This window comes from Bufo bufo, chromosome 2, assembly GCF_905171765.1.
Source record: "Bufo bufo chromosome 2, aBufBuf1.1, whole genome shotgun sequence".
Taxonomy (NCBI): Eukaryota; Metazoa; Chordata; class Amphibia; order Anura; family Bufonidae; genus Bufo; species Bufo bufo.
In genome coordinates, this window is record NC_053390.1 from 776626387 (window position 1) to 776649761 (window position 23375).

The following is a 23375-nucleotide window of genomic DNA, read 5'->3' on the forward strand; positions in this document are numbered from 1 at the left end:
TCCGGGCCAAGGACTCACGGCTCAACCGCAAGTTGACAATCCCGGAGTTTTTCTTAGCTTTCAGCCTCTTCAGAGACATCATCTGCACCGCACAGCCGGAGAGGAGAGAGGAGCTGGACAGCTACTTGTACCTGGTCACTGACCTGGGGCACAAGTATGGTGGGTCGGCCTTCTATGACTACCACCGTTCCTTCTCGGCTAAGGCAGCGGCAGCATTGGCCCAATTCCAGTATGTCACCAGCTGGTCTTTGATTGACACAGAGCTTTTTTGCCGTCACTTCGCTGGCCTCAGGGCTCCCAACTGTGTGACGTGTCAGTCAATCTTCCACTCTTCTGAATGGTGCCCTAATACCGCCCACCCGTCTCAGGACAGGGCCCTCCCGGGGACCTCCGGGTCTTTTCCGTCTAACCCCTCCACTGACAAACTGGGCAGACCCATTGTCTACTTGGGGAAGAGCCAGGTCTGCAATAATTTCAACTCAGGGGGGTGCTCGTATGCCAGCTGCAGATCACTCCACGTCTGCTCCCTGTGCTTCAGGGGCCACCCACGGTCCGCCTGCCCCAAGAAGTCTGCTAAAGGGTCCTGACTAGCGGACATCAACGTGGACCTCTTGGCGGCGCTCCTTCACGATCACCACGATCAGCATTTTGTGGCGTTCCTGTTGGCAGGCTTCCGCCAGGGGTTCCACACAGGGCTCATCACGCTGCCACAAGTGCCCTGGGAAGGCAGGAATCTGCTGTCCGCCACCCTGGACCCTCCAGCAACTAGCGAGTTGCTCCAGTCGGAGGTAGCTAAAGGGTTTCTCATAGGCCCATTCCCGCGCATCCCGTTTTCCTCTTGGCGAATCAACCCCATCGGCTTAGTGGCTAAGAAAAACACCAATAAAAAAAGATTGATTTATGATCTGTCCGCCCCTCATGTTTCCGGAATCCCTAGCCTTAATTCCCCGATTCCCTCGGAGGAATTTGCCATGCGTTATTCCTCGGTGGACGACGCAATTCAGGCCATCCTGTTGCATGGTAGGGGCGCTTGGTTGGCAAAGGTTGACATCGCCGATGCGTTTAAACTCCTTCCCATCCAACCTCAGTTGTGGCAGTTCTACGGCATCGAGTGGGCCGGGCAGTATTTTGGATCCAAGAGTAGCCCCTGGTTATTCGACCAGCTGGCCAAGGCGCTACATTGAATCTTGGTCCATCACGGGGGCCTCCGGTCAGTCATCCACTACCTCAATGACTTTCTAGTTGTCGAGGATCCGCAGGGCGGGTCCGGCATTCTCACCATCCTCCTCGAGATGTTCGCCAGTCTGGCTGTTCCGGTCACAGAGTCAAAGACTGAGGGTCCCGCCACGAGGGTCTCGTTCCTGGGCATCGTCCTGGATTCGGTTCTATTGCAGGCCAGCCTACCGGAAGAGAAACTCGCTCAGTGTCGGGAGGTCATTTCCCATGCGGCTTCCACGGGGTGCCTCACTAGAGTCGAGTTGCAATCTCTTCTGGGGCGGCTCAATTTTGCCTCTAGGATTATGCCCCAGGGGAGGACTTTCGTGTCGAGGCTGCTCCAGCTTCTTCCCTCAGCACCCGAACAGGACAGCATCATCCGGTTGGACGGCCAGGCCATGGCAGACCTGGCCATGTGGGAGTTGTTCCTGTCCCGATGGAACGGCGTCTCCTTTTTCGTCTTTTTCGTATCGCCTCGGTCTCCCTCCTGCCCGACCATTTTTTCAGACACTGCTGCATCTTGCGGCTACGCGGCCATTTGGGGTCCCCGTTGGCTAGTGGATCGTTGGCCCACTGCTATCCTAGAGGAGGCCGAGTCCATTCGCACCTCCTCCCTGTTGGAGTTGTACCCCATCGTTGCAGCGGCCCAGGCATGGGGTCACCTCTGGGCTAACTTGCCGGTGATGTTTGTGACAGACAACCAGGCCTTGGTTGACATCTTAGCCAAGGGCAGGGCCAAGTCCCCCAAGATCATGGCACTATTACGCCAGCTGGTTTGGCTGGCCCTGTCACACAACTTCCATGTGCATTGTAGCCACATTCCGGGTGAGCAAAATGTGGCAGCTGACGCGCTATCCAGGTTTAATTTCGCACTCTTTTTTCAGGTCATGCCGGAGGCCGAGCCGCTCAGATATCCCACCCCGGCTTTCAGTTCCCTGACAATGGATTAGGCATGCTTGTCTCTTTGGCAAGAGACCTGGCGCAGCAGTCCCTCGCCCCCAATACAGCCAGGAACTATCTTTCAGGCCTGAGAACTTTCCAGGAGTTTTCGTGTCTGCACCCGCAGGCTGGCCTGGCGGACATTCCTTACATCATGGCCTTCATTGCCCATTGTCACCACCAGTTACACCTCTCCTACAACACCGTTAAGTTGTACCTGGCGGGCGTCCAACACCGCACTATGCTCCGCAACCCAGGGGGCGGGTCCATTTTTTCTGCGCACGCAATCAAGGCCACCTTGCGAGGGGTCCGGAAGGGTAGGTCCAATCCCCTGTCCCGCAGGCAGGGCGTCACGGGGGAGATGTTCCGGAAATTGTCTTCAGCCCTGGATGGTGCTCCTTTTGGGCCCTTCTCCAGCTTGATTTTTAAAGCTGCTATGTATTTAGCCTTTTACGGCTTCCTTAGGCCAGGCGAGTTCACTTGCAGCACGGCAGGACGGTGCAGTCTGCACAGAGAACAGCTGGTGCAGGATATAGACCATTACACGCTGAAGTTAATTTCCACCAAGACTAGTCAAGCAGGCCCCCCGGTGGAGGTTCAGTTTTTCCCGACTGGTAATAGATGGTGCCCGGTACATGTGTTTGGCCAGCTCATGCTCGCCCTCCGAGATGCGCCACCTCACAGCCCTCTACTACCACATCTCAATGGCGCTCTCACCGCAGCACAGTTCATCAGCCACATCCGCACGGTTGCTGCTGGCTTAGGATTGGACCCTGGCGCTATATCCGGCCATCCCTTCCGCATTGGAGCGGCTTCCCGGCAGGGGGTCCCCGCCCATGTCATCCGAAAGATGGGGAGATGGCGTTCGTCTTGCTTCACCAGATACATACCTAACCCACAGGTGGAGATTTCGCAGGCGTTTCGGTCATTGGTGTTATAAGGTAATAAAGTCTTGCACCTTAACTATATTGTTGTCATTTTTGCCCCCTTTTAGGCTGCTCTCGTACCCGGCTCCAGGCACACACCAGCCGGTTTAGGTTCCAGGCAGGCGCGCTGCCCGAGTTCGTATTTAGCCATGATCACAAATATATTTATATTTAATTTTATATGCCCCTTTTTTATATTTAAGACCACCTCCTTGTGCCATACCCTAGAGGACTAAAGGGGTTGTCCCATCTCAGACATTGGGGGCATATCGCTAGAACCTCTGGGACCCGCACCTATACTCAGAACGGAGCCGTAAATTCCCAGAGGGTGCACCGCGTTCTTCATTCGTTCCTATGGGAGCGCTGAAAATAAACAAGTGCTAAGCTCTGCTATTTTCGGAAGGCCCATTGAAATGAATAATCATAGAATTTTTTTTAAAATATTATGCCCTTTTTCCTTCCCACTCCCCCCATCCTTCTGTCCCTCCCATAGGTATAAATTAGAGATGAGCGAATTTCATATTTTGAAATTCGTTCACTGGTATAAGCAGAATTGCGTTATGGATTCTGTTACCACGGACCATAACGCGATTCTATGACGGAATGCATTTAGCGGCATGTTTGGTACTTCACAGAAGTTCGTGTTTAGGTTAGGTGTTGTGTGGATTTTATTATTTTCCCTTATAACATGGTTATAAGGGAAAATAATAGCATTCTTCATACAGAATGCTTACTAAAATAGTGATGGAATATATATATATTTTTTAACTCAACCTAATCCACTTGTTCACGCAGCCCGGCTTCTCTTCTTTGAGGAAAAGGACCTTTGGTGACGTCACTGCACTCATCACCTGGTCCGTCACACGACCCACTAAGGATCATGTGACGGACCATGTGATGAGCGCAGTGACGTCACCACAGGTCCTTTTCCTCAAAGAAGAATAAAGAAGAGATGCCTGCTGCGCGAACAAGTGGATTAAGGTGAGTTTAATTTTTTGCAAAAAATTTTTAACCCCTCCATCACTATTTTACTAAGCATTCTGTATTAAGAATGCTATTATTTTCCCTTATAACCATGTTATAAGGGAAAATAATAATGATCACGTTCCCATCCCGATCATCTCCTAGCAACCATGCGTGAAAATCGCACCGCATCCGCACTTGTTTGCGATTTTCACGCAGCCCCATTCACTTCTATGGGGCCTGCGTTGCGTGAAAAACGCACAAAATAGAGCTTGCTGCGATTCTCACGCAACGCATAAGTGATGCGTGAAAATCACTGCTCATGTGCACAGCCCCATAGAAGTGAATGGGTCCGGATTCAGTGCGGGTGCATTGAGTTCACCTCGCGCATTGTACCCGCGTGGAAATCTGGCCCGTGTGAAAGGGGCCTTATAGCTAATTCTAGAGAGAGAGTAGTGGAATTGCATACAATGAGGGACTGAGCAGTAGTGGAGCCGGAAGCAGCGTACCACAGCCCACAGACAAGGAGGTTGCATTGTAAAAGAAACAGTGTTCTAATAGGTAATCAATAGCAAGTAAAGAAGGTGACACAACGGAGCGTTTTAAATAACTTTATTGGCTTTAATAGGGATTTTACAAATCACGTAATAAAGGTTATGTTTTAGCACAAACAACTTTAAGGCATATGTAAAACAAGGCAATTACTAGTCTAATGACTATTTGTAAATATTAAAATCAATGGGAACCCCTTTAACTAATGTTAAGAGCTAATTTGATGTTACCATGTGAAATGTTAAAGTACATAATTGTTTATGCCTTATGTACACTTAAAGGCAATGTATGGGCAACAAGTGCTTACCATTGGAAGACTGGTTAGGTCACCAGAACGGAACGGATGCGGAACCATTTTGCAGACGTGTGAATGGACTCTAAGGGTGCATTCTGTTTCTGTATGTCCGTTTCGCAAAAAAATAGAAATTGTCCTATTCATTGCGGACAAGGACGGGCATCGTTAAAATGGATCCGCAAAAAAAGGATGTCATCCGTTTTTAGTTGTTTTTTTTTTGCGGATCAGTGTTTCGCGGATCCGTAAAGTACATGCAGCCGTGTGCATGAGACCTAATAGGTAGGAATATTAACCCCTTCATCACCCTAGACCACCAGAGGTGCTAGGTATTAATCACAGAGCCACGCTGGGCTAGATGAGACCAATATACGCGACGAGTGACACAGGCCGTCAAAGTCCACAGGCCTAGATCATGGGAACCTTCCGTTTCCACGTACATGTGACGTAATTTGCATTGATGAGATCTGATTATCTTCCAATTACCTTCCTGGGCACCATCCATATCTGTGAGGTTATAATAGCAGGCGGCTTGCCATGTGCATACATTAAAGGTATTTACAGCACCTTGTTGAGATACAACCGCATAAATCTTCCACTAATGGCGAGCAAGGGGATAATCAGACGCATAATAATTAATAGCGAAACAGCTTTCGTCAACTTAATACGGTTCCGCTCTGTTAGGCTTTATTTGTGTGAATAATTGCTTTATTTTTCTTCCATTCCCACCGCTGCATGGAAATATTTTATGCAATCTCCGCTCTTTAGATTTTTTTTATACCCTGGGATTTATTTTCTGTGGTGGAAAATAAATTGGTGTGGTTGGCGGTCTGAATATCGTTACTCAGGGTCCCCCCCCCCCCTGCCCCAAGGGTGCTGAGGACTATGGGTAATATACGCTCTGTTCTTTTTTACAGGAGGGTGACCGACTGTCGGATAACGGAGTCGCAGCCTTTGCGTTAAAGGCCAAAGTCGTTTATCCAATAAATCAAAAGTTCAGGGTAAGAATTCTGCGCCCATGAGGCAGAGAGGACCTCTGTCTACGGGGCGGCATATTTCACCGTATAATGCTTTTTTTTCTTCCTGTGAATAGGTCGTCACCTAATATACATAGATACATATAAAGTGCACATTATTGCAGCGAACAATACACCGAACGGATCCGCGAGGAACCTTAATATTCAAAGCTATTCACATCTAACCTAATCGGAATTGCAAGAAGAGATTGCACCAGGGATCATATGTTTAGCATTTAAATTGAAGATTTTAGAAAAAAAATAAAAAATAAAATGATGTTTCTAAAAACAATAATTCTTTCTGGTTTAGGTAGTCTAGACACATCTTGGTCAGCTCTAGATGCCAGACCCTTAGGCCTTAGGCCTCATGCACACGGTTGTGGCCTGCAAACAGCGGAACCGCAATCCGGAAGGTGCGGTGCGGAACGGAGGCACAGAAACCCACGAAAGCTCTACGGAGGTCTTCCGTGGGGTTCCTCTCCGTGCCTCCCTCCACACCACAAAAAAATAGAAGTTGTTCTATTTTTTTTGCAGTGCGGATGGATCACGGACCCATTCAAGTTGAATGGGCATGGATCCGTCGCAGCAGCCGCACGGATAGTGCCCGATGCACGGAACGACAGAACAACGGCCGTGTGCATGAGGCCTTAAAGGGGTTTTCTGGGAGTTTTATACTGATGAGCGAAGTTTTCAAAAATGTTATTCGGCTGATTAGCTGAACTTCAACAAGAAATTCGAATCTCATTCTATTGTATGGAGCGGGCCCATAGAAATGAATGGGTCTGTGTGTGATCCGCAAATAAAATGTGGATCGGAAGCGAACCATGTGCAGTTTTCACTTGTATATATTTGGCCACTTCCACAGCACTACTCACAATAGTTCTGTGCTCCACTTTAGTAGTCACAGTGGATACCTCCCCCACCCCTTAAAGGAACACTTCCATCAGAAAAGGGTATGTATTCATCGAAAAAACATTTCACAGAATTTTAGGCTGTTTCTTATTTTGGCAGCAGTATACCATTGGAAATTGAATACAAAATATTGCCTTTCTGTAGCAGTCAGTACAGAAAGGTAAAAGTCCTATATAGATAGGAAAATCCATTGGGAGTTTACTCGTGCTGTGAGGGGAAGGTTTTATCTGCAAGGCAATCCTTATGATAATAGTAGGTGTAGAATTGGTATAACAATGTTCTCTTGATAGGCCCAGATATAGATGTCCACAGTAGAGCATTGCACTTATCAGTGTGATGTGTGATGCTCTATTTGAGTCACTCTTCCACCTTCCCTCTCTGGTCAGAGAGATGGTCTGACTGAGAAAGTCAGGGTTGTTTGCTGTGCTAAAAGTGCAAACAAAGAGGAATACAGATACATTGTATTGAATAACTCATTGGCTATACTACATTTTTAATTACAAGTGATTACAAAAGTATTCAGATCCAGGTGCTGATTTAAAAACTGTAGAATATATTTCGTGGGACAGTCCCTTTTAATATGTGCTAAAAAAATATTGTTAAAATGTTTAATAGAAAATTTTCTCCCTTTCTCTGCTTTACCAGTAGTGTCAGCAATGTTCATTTTCCCCCCAGTAGTTATAGCAGTCAATTTGTAATAAGAACTGAGCATTAAAGGGGTTCTCCCATGAAAAAATAAAATAAAAATCAGACATCATATAGTACATGACAATCTCTTTCTAACAAAGCTAGAAGCAGCCCTGCACCTCACATGGATCCAGAGATCTCCCCAATAATTGCTCTGCTACATTTATATCAAGCTGACAGCTGAAGGGGAGTGTCTTTTCTGCTGCAGCTCAGGGGGCGTGTCCATGTTCTCCCTATCACAGCTCAGGAGGTGTGTCCATGTTCTCCCTATCACAGCTCAGGAGGCAGTTAAAAGATGACACTGAGCATGTGCGGCCACCTCAGTGAGCAGGTCAAAGAAATAAGAAATGAAGTGGCACTATAAAGATACATTTTACTGAATATCTCAGTAGCTGTACAAAATTTTTAATTATATGTAATTGCAAAAATATTCAGATCCAGGTGCTGGTTTGAAAACCGTAGAATATTTTCCGGGGAACAACCCCTTTTAAATACCATATATAAATCATATAGGAAAGGTCCAGTAACTATGGTAACTCTTCTTTCCGCCATGTTTATGGTTCCAGCCTCTTGCGGATGGAGCATCAAACCCTTCGCTGCACGAGAACTATAAGAGGACCCGGTTACCCAACCAGATCTTTGAGGACTCAGCAGAGAGCAGTATGGAATCCATGAGTCAGGGGGAGAAGGAAGATGGGAGTTCTTCTACGACCATACATTCGAATACCAGTCTGGATAGATTCTACGAGAGAATGTTTCCTCGTGTCAGCAGTTTCCCGGAAGTCCTACAGTGTAATGGGTAATATAACTATAAATCTCTTCTATGTACATGGTAGATTATAAAAAATTCTATTGATTTCCTCTCTGAACAGGACCTGTGTGAAGTTGGCACCTCATGTTCTTAAATTTCAAAAAGAAATACACCATTCATTTGTGCTACGTTTGTGCTGGTTTGTGCCGCAAAAATGAACGTTTCTGCCGGTTCGGTTCCTGAGATATTGCGCGTTAGATTTTTATGAAGCCCCGCCCACTTTCCACCCCATGTTTTTAAATTTCAAAAAGAAATACACCATTCGTTTGTGCTGCGTTTGTGCTGGTTTGTGCTGCAAAAATGAACGTTTGCGCCGCTTTGGTTTCCGAGATATTGCTCGCTTGATTTGCTGAAACCCCGCCCACTTTCCACGCCATGTTTTTAAATTTCAAAAAGAAATACACCATTCGTTTGTGCTGAGTTTGTGCTAGTTTGTGCTGCAAAAATTAACATTGCGCCGCTTTGGTTTCCGAGATATTGCACGCTTGATTTGCACCCCATGTTTTTAACCCTGACCCTAGACCCCCCAGGTGTGCTGCAGCTTGCCCCCCTCACAACTATTTTTGGAGCACAAGCATATTATTTTATTTTTTTCTGCGTACGCTGACTGTGGCCAGGACTCTTAGCGTCTGGCCACTGTTCGCGCATCGCACACCCCACCGCTGATCAACTTCAGACAGTTGATCAGAGAGTTTGAATTTTTATTCTTATTTTTATTCTAATTTTTTGGCCTTTTTTTATTTTTTTGTCTCTTCGGTTTAGGATAAGTTCGCGAACACCCATCACCCCACACACACGCACACCAAATAAAGTTTATCACGCACGCACACACACACTCCCCTATGGCCCGCCAGATGTTCTGGGCTGAGGAGGCATACGCCCAGCTTGCCTCCGAGTCCGAGAGCCCCAGTGAGGTCTAGGATGACCCCACTTTCCTTTTGTCATCCGCGTCCTCCTCATCATCTAGCGATGATGATGAGACCCTAAGGCGGCGGAGACACCGCCAGGTGGAGCAAGGGGACCGCCATGCTAGGGACCCTGTGGCCCACACTAGTACGAGAAGCTCTGGGGCTCGTACTAGTTTTCCGGCCCACCAGTTAAGTCCACCCGAGCCCCCTACCGGTGAACTAGTCTGGTGTACCCCAGAGCGTTTTGAGCCCGTGATTCCTGATTTTGTAGGCCAACCAGGAATCCAGATTTCCACAGTGGGCTTCATTGAATACGACTACTTTAGTCTTTTTTTCAGTGACCACTTTGTAAATCTGATGGTGGAGAAAACGAACCTGTACGCCCAACAGTTCATTGCTCAACACCCGGGCTCCTTTTTGGCTAGGCCCGGTGGCTGGACTCCGGTCTGTGCAGCCAAGATGAGGACGTTTTGGGGCCTCGTGCTGCATATGGGCCTAGTCAGGAAACCTAGTGTCAGGCATTACTGGAGTGGGGACGTCCTCTACCAGACCCCTCGCACAGGGACAGGGGTGATGCCGTTACCGTGAATTGTGGACAGTACAAGGACATCCCTCTTGTCCTTATATCTGACCAGCAATAGGTTTTCACTGGTAAGGGCACGGGTCGCACCCCTGGGGATAGGTACCTGGAGGGGGTGGGTAGGGATCACCTTGGGGGGACATGCTGCATTATCTGCATAATGCAGGCATTTCCAGGTGGCCTCAAACCGGGTACGTGTCATGGCCGTACTGTAAAGTGGGGTCTGGTAGAGGACGTCCCCACTGCAGTAAGGCCTGACACTAGGTTTCCTGACTAGGCCCATGTGCAGCACGAGGCCCCAAAATGTCCTCATCTTGGCTGCACAGACCGGAGTCCAGCCACCGGGCCTAGCCAAAAAGGAGCCCGGGTGTTGAGCAACAAACTGTTGGGTGAACAGGTTCGTCTGCTCCAACATCAGATTCACAAAGTGGTCACTGAAAAAAAGACTAAAGTAGTCGTTTTCAGTGAAGCCCACTGTGGAAATCTGCATTCCTGGTTGGCCTACAAAATCAGGAATCACGGGCTCAAAACGCTCTGGGGTATACCAGACAAGTTCACCGGTAGGGGGCTCCGGTGGACTTAATTGGTGGGCCGGAAAACTAGTACGAGCCCCAGAGCTGCTCATACTAGGGTGGGCCACAGGGTCCCTAGCATGGCGGTCCCCTTGCTCTGCCTGGCGGCGTCTCCGCCGCCTTGGGGGCTCATCATCATCGTTAGATGATGAGGAGGACGCGGATGACAAAAGGAAAGTGGGGTCATCCTCGTCCTCACTGGGGCTCTCGGACTCGGAGGCAAGCTGGGCGTATGCCTCAGCCCAGAACATCCGGCGGGCCATAGGGGAGTGTGTGTGTGCGTGATAAACTTTATTTGGTGTGCGTGTGTGTGGGGGGATGGGTGTTTGCAAACTTATCCTAAACCTAACAGACAAAAAAATAAAAATAAAAAAAGGCCAAAAAAAGTGCAATATTTCGGAAACCAAAGCGGCGCAAACGTTCATTTTTGCGGCACAAACCAGCACAAATGCAGCACAAACGAATGGTGTATTTCTTTTTGAAATTTAAAAACATGGGGTGGAAAGTGGGCGGGGTTTCAGCAAATCAAGAGCGCAATATCTCAGGAACTGAACCGGCACAAATGTTCATTTTTGCGGCACAAACACAGCACAAACGAATGGTGTATTTCTTTTTGAAATTTAAAAACATGGGGTGGAAAGTGGGCGGGGCTTCATAAAAATCTAACGCGCAATATCTCAGGAACCGAACCGGCACAAACGTTCATTTTTGCAGCACAAACCAGCACAAACGCAGCACAAACGAATGGTGTATTTCTTTTTGAAATTTAAGAACATGGGGTGCCAACTTCACACAGGTCTGAACAGGTGTAGAAAGTCTCCAGTCAGTACAAATCCATAAATGCATGAAGCAACAGGAAAACCAATGGTCACACCCATGCTAGAACTGTGGACATGAATATAATGCACATCCCACATGGTATAAAATGTCCTTAACGGAGTTGTTCATGGGAATATCCCTTAAAAAAAAACTATCGATCCCTGTGCTTCCGTCCTCCACCCTCCACTTCCTAGTGTTGCTGGCCATTTAAATGGATTACATTCCATGTAATGCATAGAAGTGGCAAGTGTCATGCCAAGAGCATTACGGCATATACAGTAGGAACTCCCCAGAGAGGAACCCTCCTCTGTGATGTCTGTAAGAGCTAAGAGGACATATGGGCAAGGGTTATCATGGTGAGGTAATCCCTTTAATACATAGCAAGGTCCTAAATGCAAGTTTTGTGGTATACCCACCGGGCACCCCACTAACCGCAGACCCTTATATATCTAATGGGATGGTATTCTTCACTGTCATGTTGGATTTTTTTTTGCGACCCGCAGCAAACATGCAAATCACAATGCAATCCCATTTATTTCTCTGGGATCTACTTCCAGCAGTCCCATAGGAGTGAATCAAATGGTAGTCAGGCACAGGGGCGGATTGGTCATAGACCTTACAGGGAGATTTCCCGGTGGGTCGATGCCCAGAGGACCGACTGAGCCCTCGCGGCCGGCCATTGGGAGTTTTTGGGGATGTATTTTGTGCTGCTGGCAGTATTTTGTGATGGACTGTGGTATTTGGCTCTGTTGGGGTGGTGTAATGTGCCACAATATGGTATTGCTGGCCCTGCCTTCCATCAATTTGGATCCGACTACAAAACATGGCCACTTTTAGTATTTTTTCCAGGGCCACTATACAGTCAGGTCTATAAATATTGGGACATCGACACAATTCTAACATTTTTGACTCTATACACCACCACAATGGATTGGAAATGAAACAAACAAGATGTGCTTTAACTGCAGACTGTCAGCTTTAATTTGAGGGTATTTACATCCAAATCAGGTGAATGGTGTAGGAATTACAACAGTTTGCATATGTGCCTCCCACTTGCTAAGGGACCAAAAGTAATGGGACAATTGGCTTCTCAGCTGTTCCATGGCCAGGTGTGTGTTATTCCCTCATTATTCCAATTACAATGAGCAGATAAAAGGTCCAGAGTTCATTTCAAGTGTGCTATTTGCATTTGGAATCTGTTGCTGTCAACTCTCAAGATGAGATCCAAATTGCTGTCACTATCAGTGAAGCAAGCCATCATTAGGCTGAATAAACAAAACAAACCCATCAGAGAGATAGCAAAAACATTGGGCCTGGCCAAAACAACTGTTTGGAACATTGTTAAAAAGAAGGAACGCACCGGTGAGCTCAGCAACACCAAAAGACCCGGAAGACCATGGAAAACAACTGTGGTGGATGACCGAATAATTCTTCCCCTGGTGAAGAAAACACCCTTCACAACAGTTTGCCAGATCAAGAACACTCTCCTTGAGGAAGGTGTATGTGTGTCAAAGTCAACAATCAAGAGAAGACTTCACCAGAGTGAATACAAAGGGTTCACCACAAGATGTAAACCATTGGTGAGCCTCAAAAACAGGAAGGCCAGATTAGAGTTTGCCAAACAACATCTAAAAAAGCCTTCACAGTTCTGGAACAACATCCTATAGACAGATGAGACCAAGATCAACTTGTACCAGAGAGATGGGAAGAGAAGAGTATGGAGAAGGAAAGGAACTGCTCATGATCCTAAGCATACCACCTCATCAGTGAAGCATGGTGGTGGTAGTGTCATGGCGTGGGCATGTATGAAGGAGGAGGGGTCCCTCTTAGGCCCGACTCTTTTGGGGTCGATTTTCCGAAGAATTCGGTTAGCTTCGTCGGAGCAGGACGCCTCCGAACCTTCCCCATGACTGGTGCTCTTTTTAAGAACGTGCCTGATAAAATTAGGGTGCTGGAGTAGTTGCTGTAAGCCGCTTTAAGATGCTTTAGTCCGGAGCAGAAGCGATATGCGACCGGCGCCATCGGCGATCAGGCCACGCCCCCCCATGGCGTGGGCATGTGTGGCTGCCAATGGAACTGGTTCTCTTGTATTTATTGATGATGTGACTGCTGACAAAAGCAGCAGGATGAATTCTGAAGTGTTTCGGACAATATTATCTGCTCATATTCAGCCAAATGCTTCAGAACTCATTGGACGGTGCTTCACAATGCATATGGACAATGACCCAAAGCATACTGCAAAAGCAACCAAAGAGTTTTTTAAGGGAAAGAAGTGGAATGTTATGCAATGGCCAAGTCAATCCCCTGACCTGAATTCGATTGAGCATGCATTTCACTTGCTGAAGACAAAACTGAAGGGAAAATGCCCCAAGAACAAGCAGGAACTGAAGACAGTTGCAGTAGAGGCCTGGCAGAGCATCACCAGGGATGAAACCCAGCGTCTGGTGATGTCTATGCGTTCCAGACTTCAGGCTGTAATTGACTGCAAAGGATTTGCAACCAAGTATTAAAAAGTGAAAGTTTGATTTATGATTATTATTCTGTCCCATTACCTTTTGGTCCCTTAACAAGTGGGAGGCACATATGCAAACTGTTGTAATTCCTACACCATTCACCTGATTTGGATGTAAATACCCTCAAATTAAAGCTGACAGTCTGCAGTTAAAGACACATCATGTTTGTTTCATTTCAAATCCATTGTGGTGGTGTATAGAGCCAAAAAACCATTTGAATTGTGTAGATGTCCCAATATTTATTGACCTGACTGTAAGTTCCCAGTCCGCCCCTCGTCAGGCATGTGCACTAGCACTTCATTCCCACTGGGGACCCCCATTCTTGGGATTGCTGAGGCTCTCTGACAGATCCCAAGTGACCCCATCAACAGATGATAAATGCTCTTTATGGGGCAAACCCCTTTAACTGTAAAGAAGGGGAAAAAGAAGAGGAAAGGAAAAAGGCCCACTGTCGACAAGCATTTTACATGGAATAACACTGACTAAATATAAAACAGACTTACCAATGCAGAGGCCAGGTTTGGGATAGCCCCAACGCTACGCTAGGTCCCCCAGACAACCTTGAGGTGTCTCCACGTGTTGCTGCTCTCCGGAAGGGATGGTAAGGCATGGTGCAACCCAATGGGAAATAAGTCCAGAGAGTCAGGGTCTGCAGTAAACCAGTGGGCTTCTTTACTGGAGGAATTCAGGTGCAAAACAATACAGGTGAGGCTTCTCCAGTCTCCTCCATGGCAGAAGAAGGGTTTGATGCTGAGGAAAGGCCTGATCTAGCTGTCTCTCTCTCTCTGTCTCTCTCAAGACTGGTACCCTGGCCAAAGGCTGGTGATCCAGCGCCTGTGGCAGCGTATCCCCGTCTCAGTGTCTTCTTCTGGTCACTCGGTAGTCTGGCAGAGTCTCCTCTTCCAAGCACTGTTCCCTAACTGCAGCACACTAGGGGCTCTGACTGCTCTCCTTACATACCATTTCTAGCTAGACTGGAACCTTCTAGTGGGAGAGATGGAGTGGAGAAACTCAGCCCAAACAATTACAAAGTTACCACTCCCGTCTGTCATAGACTTACAGTTGTGTTCAAAATTATTCAACCCCCACTGAAATTGAGTGTTTTGTCCAGTTTGACATTGATTTTGATCATTTCAGTCATCTTGTTTACAATTAAATCAAAGAGGCACTTGTAAGTTAGACAAATATAACATAACATTTATAATGAAATAACCACAAATGTCTTTTCTGTGCTCACATCATTATCAGTTTTATTCAACCCCCTAGTGACATTCAATCTTAGTACAACATCCTTTTCCAGTTATAACAGCTTTTAAACGTGAAGCATAGCTTGGCACAAGTGTCTTGCAGCAATCTACGGGTATCTTCGCCCATTCTTCATGGGCAAAAGCCTCCAGTTCAGTCATTCTTAGGCTTGCGCGCTGCAACTGCTTTCTTTAAGTCCCACCAGAGGTTCTCAATGGGATTTAAGTCTGGTGACTGCGATGGCCACTTCAAAATGTTCCAGCCTTTAATCTGCAACCATGCTCTAGTGGACTTGGAGGTATGCTTGGGATCATTGTCCTGTTGAAAGGTCCAACGTCTCCCAAGCCTCAGGTTTGTGACGGACTGCATCACATTTTCATCCAATATCTCCTGGTACTGAAGAGAATTCATGGTACCTTGCACACGCTGAAGCTTCCCTGTACCTGTAGAAGCAAAACAGCCGCAAAGCATGATTGACCCCCCGCCATGCTTTACAGTAGGCAAGGTGTTCTTTTCTTCATAGGCCTTGTTCTTCCTCCTTCAAACATAGCGTTGATCCATGGGCCAAAACATTTCTAATTTTGTTTCATCAGTCCACAGAACACTATCCCAAAACTTTTGTGGTTTGTCCACATGACTTTTGGCATACTGCAGTCGACTCTTCTTATTCTTTGGAGACAGCAAGGGGGTGCGCCTGGGAGTTCTGGCATGGAGGCCTTCATTACGCAGTGTGCGCCTTATTGTCTGAGCTGAAACTTCAGTACCCGCATCTGACAAATCTTTTTTCAGTTCCTCAGCAGTCACACGGGGACTTTTCTCCACTTTGCGCTTCAGGTAGCGCACAGCAGTCGAAGTCAGCATCTTCTTTCTGCAACGACCAGGTAGCGTTTCAACAGTGCCCTTTGCCTTGAATTTGCGAATGATGCTTCCTATGGTGTCTCTTGGTATGTTTAACATCTTTGCAATCTTCTTATAGCCATTGCCCTTCCTGTGAAGAGAAATCACCTCTTCTCTTGTCTTCCTGGACCATTCTCTTGACTTCACCATGTTTGTAAACGCACCAGTAAATGTCTAGAAGGAGCTGAGTATCACAGTCATTTTAAATCTGCCTAATTGGTGCTTATTATGCTTGATTGCTGCTCCTTGACATCCACAGGTGTTTTCAATACCTGATCGAAAACACTTGAATGAACCTCTGTTCTTAAGAGTGGTAGTCTTTAAGGGGTTGAATAATTGTGTCAATTAAGAAATCACAAAAAAGGAGATTTTTGTGAAACTCACCTGTAAAATCTTTTTCTCGTCTTTTCCATTGGGGGACACAGACCATGGGGTATAGCTTGAGATATTAGTAGGAGGGACACTATGCAAATGAAAGAGCTCCTCCTCCTCGGGCTATACCCCCCGACTCCACCAGGAGGAACTCAGGCGTTGCACAAGCAGTAGGAGAAGGAGCAAGAAAAAATTATGGAAACCATCGGACCAAGCCATAAGGTCCATCCATAAGCAAAAACTGAATTGAAGACCCCTCCTGCAACAGACAGAATGGGTGGGAGCTGTGTCCCCCAATGGAAAAGACGAGAAAAAGATTTTACAGGTGAGTTTCACAAAAATCTCCTTTTCTCGTGCTTTTTTCCATTGGGGGACACAGACCATGGGACGTCCTAAAGCAGTCCATGGGGTGGGAAAAAATCTCAGCACCGCCAGGAGGAACGTCCAACGGTCAAACAGGAACCACAGCCTGTAAAACCCTGCGGTCAAAGACAGCATCAGGGATGCAGCTGATAAAACTTCGTAAAGGAACGTAAGGACGACCAGGTGGCCGCCCTACGCAGCTTAGACGCACGATTGCGCCTTGCCCAGGAAGCCTTCACCACCCTAGTGGCGTGAGCAGCATTTTGTGCCGGGGGAACCCTAACACGAGCGCGACAACAGCAGATCGGATCCATTGCGCCACAGTGACCTTGGAGGCCGCCAGACCCCTACGAGGTCCCTCAGAAACCACAAGGAGGAATCAGAACTGCGGACGTAAGTGGTAGCCGTGAGATACACTTCCAAGGCCCGGACGACAGCCAGGGAGTGTAGAGCGCGTTCCCTGGAGTTTGCCGGAGAAGGGCAAAAGGAGGGCAGGACAAGATCCTTGCTAAAGGTGGAAAGAAGAGACCACCTCGGGCAAAAAGGAGGGAACCGGACGGAACACAACCGTAACCTGGAGAAAAACTAGAAAGGGGCTCCTGGCGGGAAAGAGCGGCCAGCTCCGACACCCGTCTGATGGGAGATGTGGCCACAAGGAAGACCACTCTCCAGGAGAGAAAGCTCAGGGAGACCTCTCTCAGAGGTTCGAAAGGGGCCGTCTGCAGAGCGCGCAGGACCAAATTGAGATCTCAAGGAGGCAAAAGGGGAACATACGGGAACCGAATGTGCCACCCTCTGAAGAAAGAACTTCACAGGACCCATAAGAGCAAGGGACCCTTGAAAAAGGACGGCAGCGCCGAAACCTGACCCTTCAGGGAACTCAGCGACAGTCCCATCTCAAGTCCGGACTGAAGAAAAGACAGCACCATCGGGATGGAAAAGCGAGGGGAGGGAACCCCGAGTTCTCACAAAAAGTCATGAAGGCCTACTAGGTACGATAGTAATCCGGAAGGAAGCCGGCTTCCCCTGATCATGATTCTAACCACCGAATCCGAGAATCCCCTCTTCTTCAGGATGGCGGTTTCAACAGCCACGCCGTTAAACGAAAAGACCGTAGATTCCGGAGGAAGAGAGGACCCCGAGACAGTAGAACCTCCCTGTCGGGAAGAAGCCATGGGGCATCCGCCAGCATCCGAGCCACGTCCGAGAACCATGCGCAGTTAGGTCAATCTGGGGTGATGAGGACGGTCGAATCCCATCCACCGCAATCTTGCGTAGACCCCTCGACAAAAGAGAAGCGGAAGGAAGACATAGAGGAGGCTGAAGACTTGCCACGGAGACACCAGCGCGTCCACCCCATACGCCTTCGGACCTCTGGCGCGAGCCGGAGACCTGGGAGCTTGTTGTTGAACCTATGACGACATCAGATCCACATCCGGACGGCACCACCTGCCACGCACGTCATCGCAGACACCCGGATGCAGAGACCCTCGCCTGGCTCCACCTTGTTTCGACTTAGAAAGTCCGCAGCCCAGATGCCTATTCCCGGAAGGAATACTGCTGGCCACACCGGAACGTGCGACTCTGCCCACAGCAGAATTTTTTATTTTATTTATTTATTTTACTTCCCGCATCACTGTCCGGCTGCGGTCCCACCTTGATGGCTGAAGTCATTCACTCTCAGCTCAAGGATGTTGATAGGGAAAACTATTCCGTCGCCGACCAAACCCCCAGAATCGAGTGGGACCGGAGAACGCCGCCCCAGCCAGAGGCAGGCATCAGTGGTCCAGGAAAAGAACGGGAGTAACGATCTTCCCGCCGTCAGGTTCTGTAGAAAAAAACAGAACGCGCCACCTGCAGATGTAAGCATACAGACCACGAGAGGTCTCGTCCCAGAGGGAAAAATCTCCTGTCGCGGCGACAGAGTGTGAGAAAAAAACTGGACATATGGTACGGCCTCGGAAGAGGCCACCACAAGACCGAGGACTCGCAGGTACCCCCGAAAGGAGAGACACAGGGAGCGCAGAAGGTGCGACACCGCCATCTGGATCCAGAAGACCTAGTTGTCTGAAAGAAAATAAAAGAAAAATCTCTTGGTCAAGGCATCCAAAAATATCCCCAGGAGAGCTTCAGGGACAGGAGGAGAAGGATCGTGGAAGTCGATCAACCGTCCGAGCTGTTTAATTTGAACAGTAATCCGGACGCCAAGAAATGTCCTTGGTGCGAGGAAGAGCGATCAAAGGCGCTAGGATCATGGTACAGACCCTAGGGGCAGTCGCTAACCCGAAAGGGAGGGCGAAAAAAATACATAGAGTCGGCCACCCATGGCAAGCGCGGGAATCATTGTGAGATTCTGTGATCGGGCCATGCGGACAGGCGTCCTGGAAGTCTACGGACGCGAGGAATTACCCTGAAGAAGAGAAACAATAACGGAGCGGAGGGATACCAATTGAAACCTCCTTATCCGGAGGAAAAAATTTGAGCAGCTTCGGATCCAGGGTCGGACTGCGGGGAGACGGAGTGGTAGGGGCCACTGGATTGGTAACTGCCATACGGTCCAAAAAGGACATGGCTGCCTTGGTGACTCAGGCCAAATCAGCGGCCGCGCAGAAGGTGACTTGGCTTAGGCATGATAACAACTATGCAAGAATCTACAGTTGCAGTTAGAGAAAAGAAACCTTAAAAGTGTCTTCTGGGAATCGAACTAGAGATTGTTCACATCAGAAGCAAGGCATTTATACACACACACACATACACAGCTAGACAGCTGTTCAGAGAGAAGCCGATTGAATAGGGTTAAGATGCCATACCACACATACCCTTGTGGACCAGTATGGTGCTGCACATGAAAAAAGAAATGGTAAAATGACACAGCCCATTTAGGCTGACACCCTTAATCCATGTTCAGAGAGAAGCAGGGGAGCGGATAGGAGCGTGGGAACCTTTGTAGCAGACGGAGGAAGATGCCGGAGCGAGCGCTAGGCTCCGCCCCCCGGCCGCGTTAGGCTCCGGCCCCCGGCCGCATCATAGAAGCGCGAAAAAATCGCGCGCTCCACTCCCTGTGCTTCCTGAAAAACATGTCCCCCAGTGCCGAACACAGCAAAGCGGGGGTTAACAAGGAACACACGCCTGCCTGCAGTTGCAGCCCAAAATCCTTGTTCTGTCCAAGGTTAGCTGGCGCCGCCAGGGAAAAGTCATGCCTCATAAAGGGGGAGCAGAGAGTCCCAGCAGGGAGATAAGCCAGTATAGTGCCTCCATGCCCCAGAACCCCCGGACAGAGAACATCCTCAGTTCACCCAGGCGGCCCATAGACATAAGACAGGGAGGGGAGGGGAAGCAGAGCGATTGCAGTAACAGCCACGCCGTTATACTTATCTGCTCCTGCAGTCTTCTCCCTCCGTTCAGGACCAGCAGGGCTCACCTCTTCAGACGTCTGACTCCAGGAGTGCAGTGCTCTGGGAGGAGGGCAGCAGCAGGTGACCCAGGAGCTGGTGGGATGCCGGAGCTAACAGGTCGAGCCCGGTTCCACTTATCTTCTTGGGGGGAAATGGAGGCAGCCAGGCAACGTCCCAAAGACGGCGGCGGGCACTCCATGGGGGACCAGGAAGGCGCCATGCCGACCTGTGTCCCCATCTAGAATAAAAATAACAAAAAGGAGTAGAATCAGAGAGTGTCAACCTCCTTCACCAGACACTAAGCAAAGACTGAGTTCCTCCTGGTGGAGTCGGGGGGTATAGCCCGAGGAGGAGGAGCTCTTTCATTTGCATAGTGTCCCTCCTACTAATACCTCAAGCTATACCCCATGGTCTGTGTCCCCCAATGGGAAAAAAGCACGAGAAAAAACATTTAATACTGTATTACAAAGAACAATTGATGTCATTTTAGTTGCATTTGGTTCTTTAAAAAGTCTTTGTAAGATTTCATTCTGAACACAATTACAAATGTACACTAAATTCCCTAAAACCCTTTACAGCATTGGGGGTTGAATAATTTTGAACACAACTGTACATTACAGCTTCAGTGATACTCAATGGTAATGACACAGCAGTTTTTCCAGACAAAAACCAAGTTTCCAGACATAACAATATAACTAAAACCAGACATTCAAAATGTCGGTCTGTCTGGTTTTGGTGGTTAACAAGTCTGGCTCTTCTTTAAACCCTATGGCAGCAGGAAAATTACCAGCTTCTTATTCAAAGTCCCAAAAGTCTCTCAGTATTCTTCAACCCTTTTCACAGAGCCTCAAATACAGTGCAAATGAACAAGATATATATCACAAGATACATATAAAATGCAGTTACGCAGTATTAAACAGCGCACATTAACCCTTTCAAGTGAAATAAAGTAAGACGTTTATAACTTTGCATAGGGGAAGCGGGCAAATGACCACAAATGTCCAGACTACACAGTACCCCTGCTTCAGGGCTCTACACTAACTCTCCCAGAATGTCCAGGTGGCAACCTGGAAAAACATGATACTTTCCAGAAGAGTTGAACAATTTCCTGGGTGCCACATTAAGGGCTGTTTTTCTTTAACTGTTTCAGGCACCAGGATGCTGACTGAGTCCTGGTACCCAAACATGCATTTAACCTGTTGGGGACACATGACGTACCAGTACATCATGTTTATTTCCAATCACCGCCGCGCAGCGGGTGATGATCGGAACTGGGTGCCTGCTGAAATCAATCAGCAAGCACCCTGCGACAATGCATGAGCGATCAGACCTGTGGTTTGCTGCGTTTCCGGGTTATTCGGGTCTCTGGTGCACCAACCACCGATCACCATCCTGCGAGGATCGCTTCTGATTGGCTGCAGGGCGGGCGGGAGGTTTAAACTTCCTGCGGCTCTGCCTCCTCTCCCTTTCTGTGTTCGGAGCCCGTAGAGAGAGGAGCAGCATTGCGTAAAAAACGCAGAATATAGAGCATGCTGCGATTTTCACGCAACGCATAAGTGATGCGTGAAAATCACCGCTCATCTGAACAGCCCCATAGAAATGAATGGGTCGGTATTCAGTGCGGGTGCAATGCGTTCACCTCACGCATCGCATCCGTGCGGAATACTCGCCCGTGTGAAAGGGGCCTTAGTGTCCGGCCACTGTTAGCGTATCGCCCAACCCACCGCTGATCAGCTTCGGACGGCTGATCAGCGAGTTTGAATATTCATATTTTTTGCCTTTTTTGGGGGTTTTCACTTTTTTTTTTTTAATTTTTAGTTTTTTTTTCCTGTTAGGTTTAGGGCAAAGTCCGCGAACACCCGTGCCCCCACATACATGCACACAAAATAAAGTTTTCCATGTACGCACCCACACACGCACACACACACTCCCCTATGGCCCGCCGGATGTTCTCGGCCGAGGAGGCATACGCCCAGCTTGCCTCCGACTCCAAGAGCCCTAGGGAGGACGAGTATGACCCCACTTTCCTCTTATCATCCGCGTCCTCCTCATCATCTAGCGATGATGATGAGCCTCCAAGGCGACGGAGATGCCGCCAGGCGGAGCAAGGGGTCCGCCATGCCAGGGACCATGTGGCCCACACTAGTACGAGCAGCTCTGGGGCTCGTACTAGTTTTCCAGCCCACCAGATAAGTCAACCTGAGCCCCCTACTGGTGAACTTGCATGGTGTACCCTAGAGGATTTTGAGCCTGTGATTCCTGATTTTGTTGGCCAACCAGGAATCCAGATTCCCACAGTGGGCTTCAGTGAATATGACTATTTTAGTCTTTTTTTCAGTGACCACTTTGTGAATCTGATGGCGGAGCAAACGAACTTGTACGCCCAACATTTCATTGCTCAACACCCGGGCTCCTTTATGGCTAGGGCCGGTGGCTGGACTCCGGTCAGTGCAGCCGAGATGAGGACGTTTTGGGGCCTCATGCTGCACATGGGCCTAGTAAAAAAAACTGTGTCAGGCATTACTGGAGTGGTGATATCCTCTACCAGACCCCAATTTACAGTATGGCCATGACATGTTCCCGTTTTGAGGCCATTCAGAAATGCCTGCATTATGCAGATAATGCAGCATGTCCCCCCCCCCAAGGTGATCCTGCCTATACAAAATCAGGCCGGTCATCGATCATTTTGGGGCCAAATTTTTGGAGGCCAGTATGTTCCCTCTAAGCTGTACAAACTTTGTGAGAGTACCTCAGGGTACACTTACAAGTTTCGTGTGTACGAGGGGCGAGATTCCCGTATTGAACCCCCAGAATGTCCCCCCACTCTGGGTGTTAGCGGGAAACTTGTGTGGGACCTTATGCACCCACTGCTAGATAAGGGTTACCAGCTGTACGTGGATAACTTTTATACTAGTATCCCCTTGTTCCAGTCCCTCGCCGCCAGATCCATGTCCGCTTGTGGGACAGTTCGGAAAAATCAACGCGGCCTCCCTACCCACCCCCTCCAGGTACCTATCCTCAGGGGTGAGACCCGTGCCCTTACCAGTGGAAACCTGTTGCTGGTCAGATATAAGAACAAGAGGGATGTCCTTGTACTGTCCACAATTCACGGTAACGGCATCACCCCTGTCCCTGTGCAAGGTACCGTGGCAACGGTCCTCAAGCCCGATTGTATCTTTGACTACAATCGGTATATGGGAGGAGTTGATCTCTCTGATCAAGTCCTCAAGCCATATAACGCCATGCACAAAACCCGGGCATGGTACAAAAAAGTTGCGGTCTACTTGGTACAGGTTGCCTTGTACAACTCTTTTGTGCTGTCCCGGAGCGCTGGCAACACAGGGAAATTCCTCCAGTTCTTTGAGGCAGTCCTCAAGGCCCTGATCTTTTCTGACCGG

The 23375-nt window shown here is 48.4% G+C and overlaps 1 protein-coding gene across 1 annotated transcript in view; it reads left to right on the top strand.

Annotated features, from left to right (window-relative positions):
* EVC (EvC ciliary complex subunit 1) overlaps window positions 1–23375 on the top strand; it is a 155758-nt gene that overhangs the window by 19139 nt on the left and 113244 nt on the right. The window contains exons 3-4 of the mRNA XM_040419113.1: window positions 5805–5888; window positions 8069–8301. Of these exons, the coding sequence (XP_040275047.1) occupies window positions 5805–5888; window positions 8069–8301 (317 nt within the window). The remainder of the gene's footprint in view (window positions 1–5804; window positions 5889–8068; window positions 8302–23375) is intronic.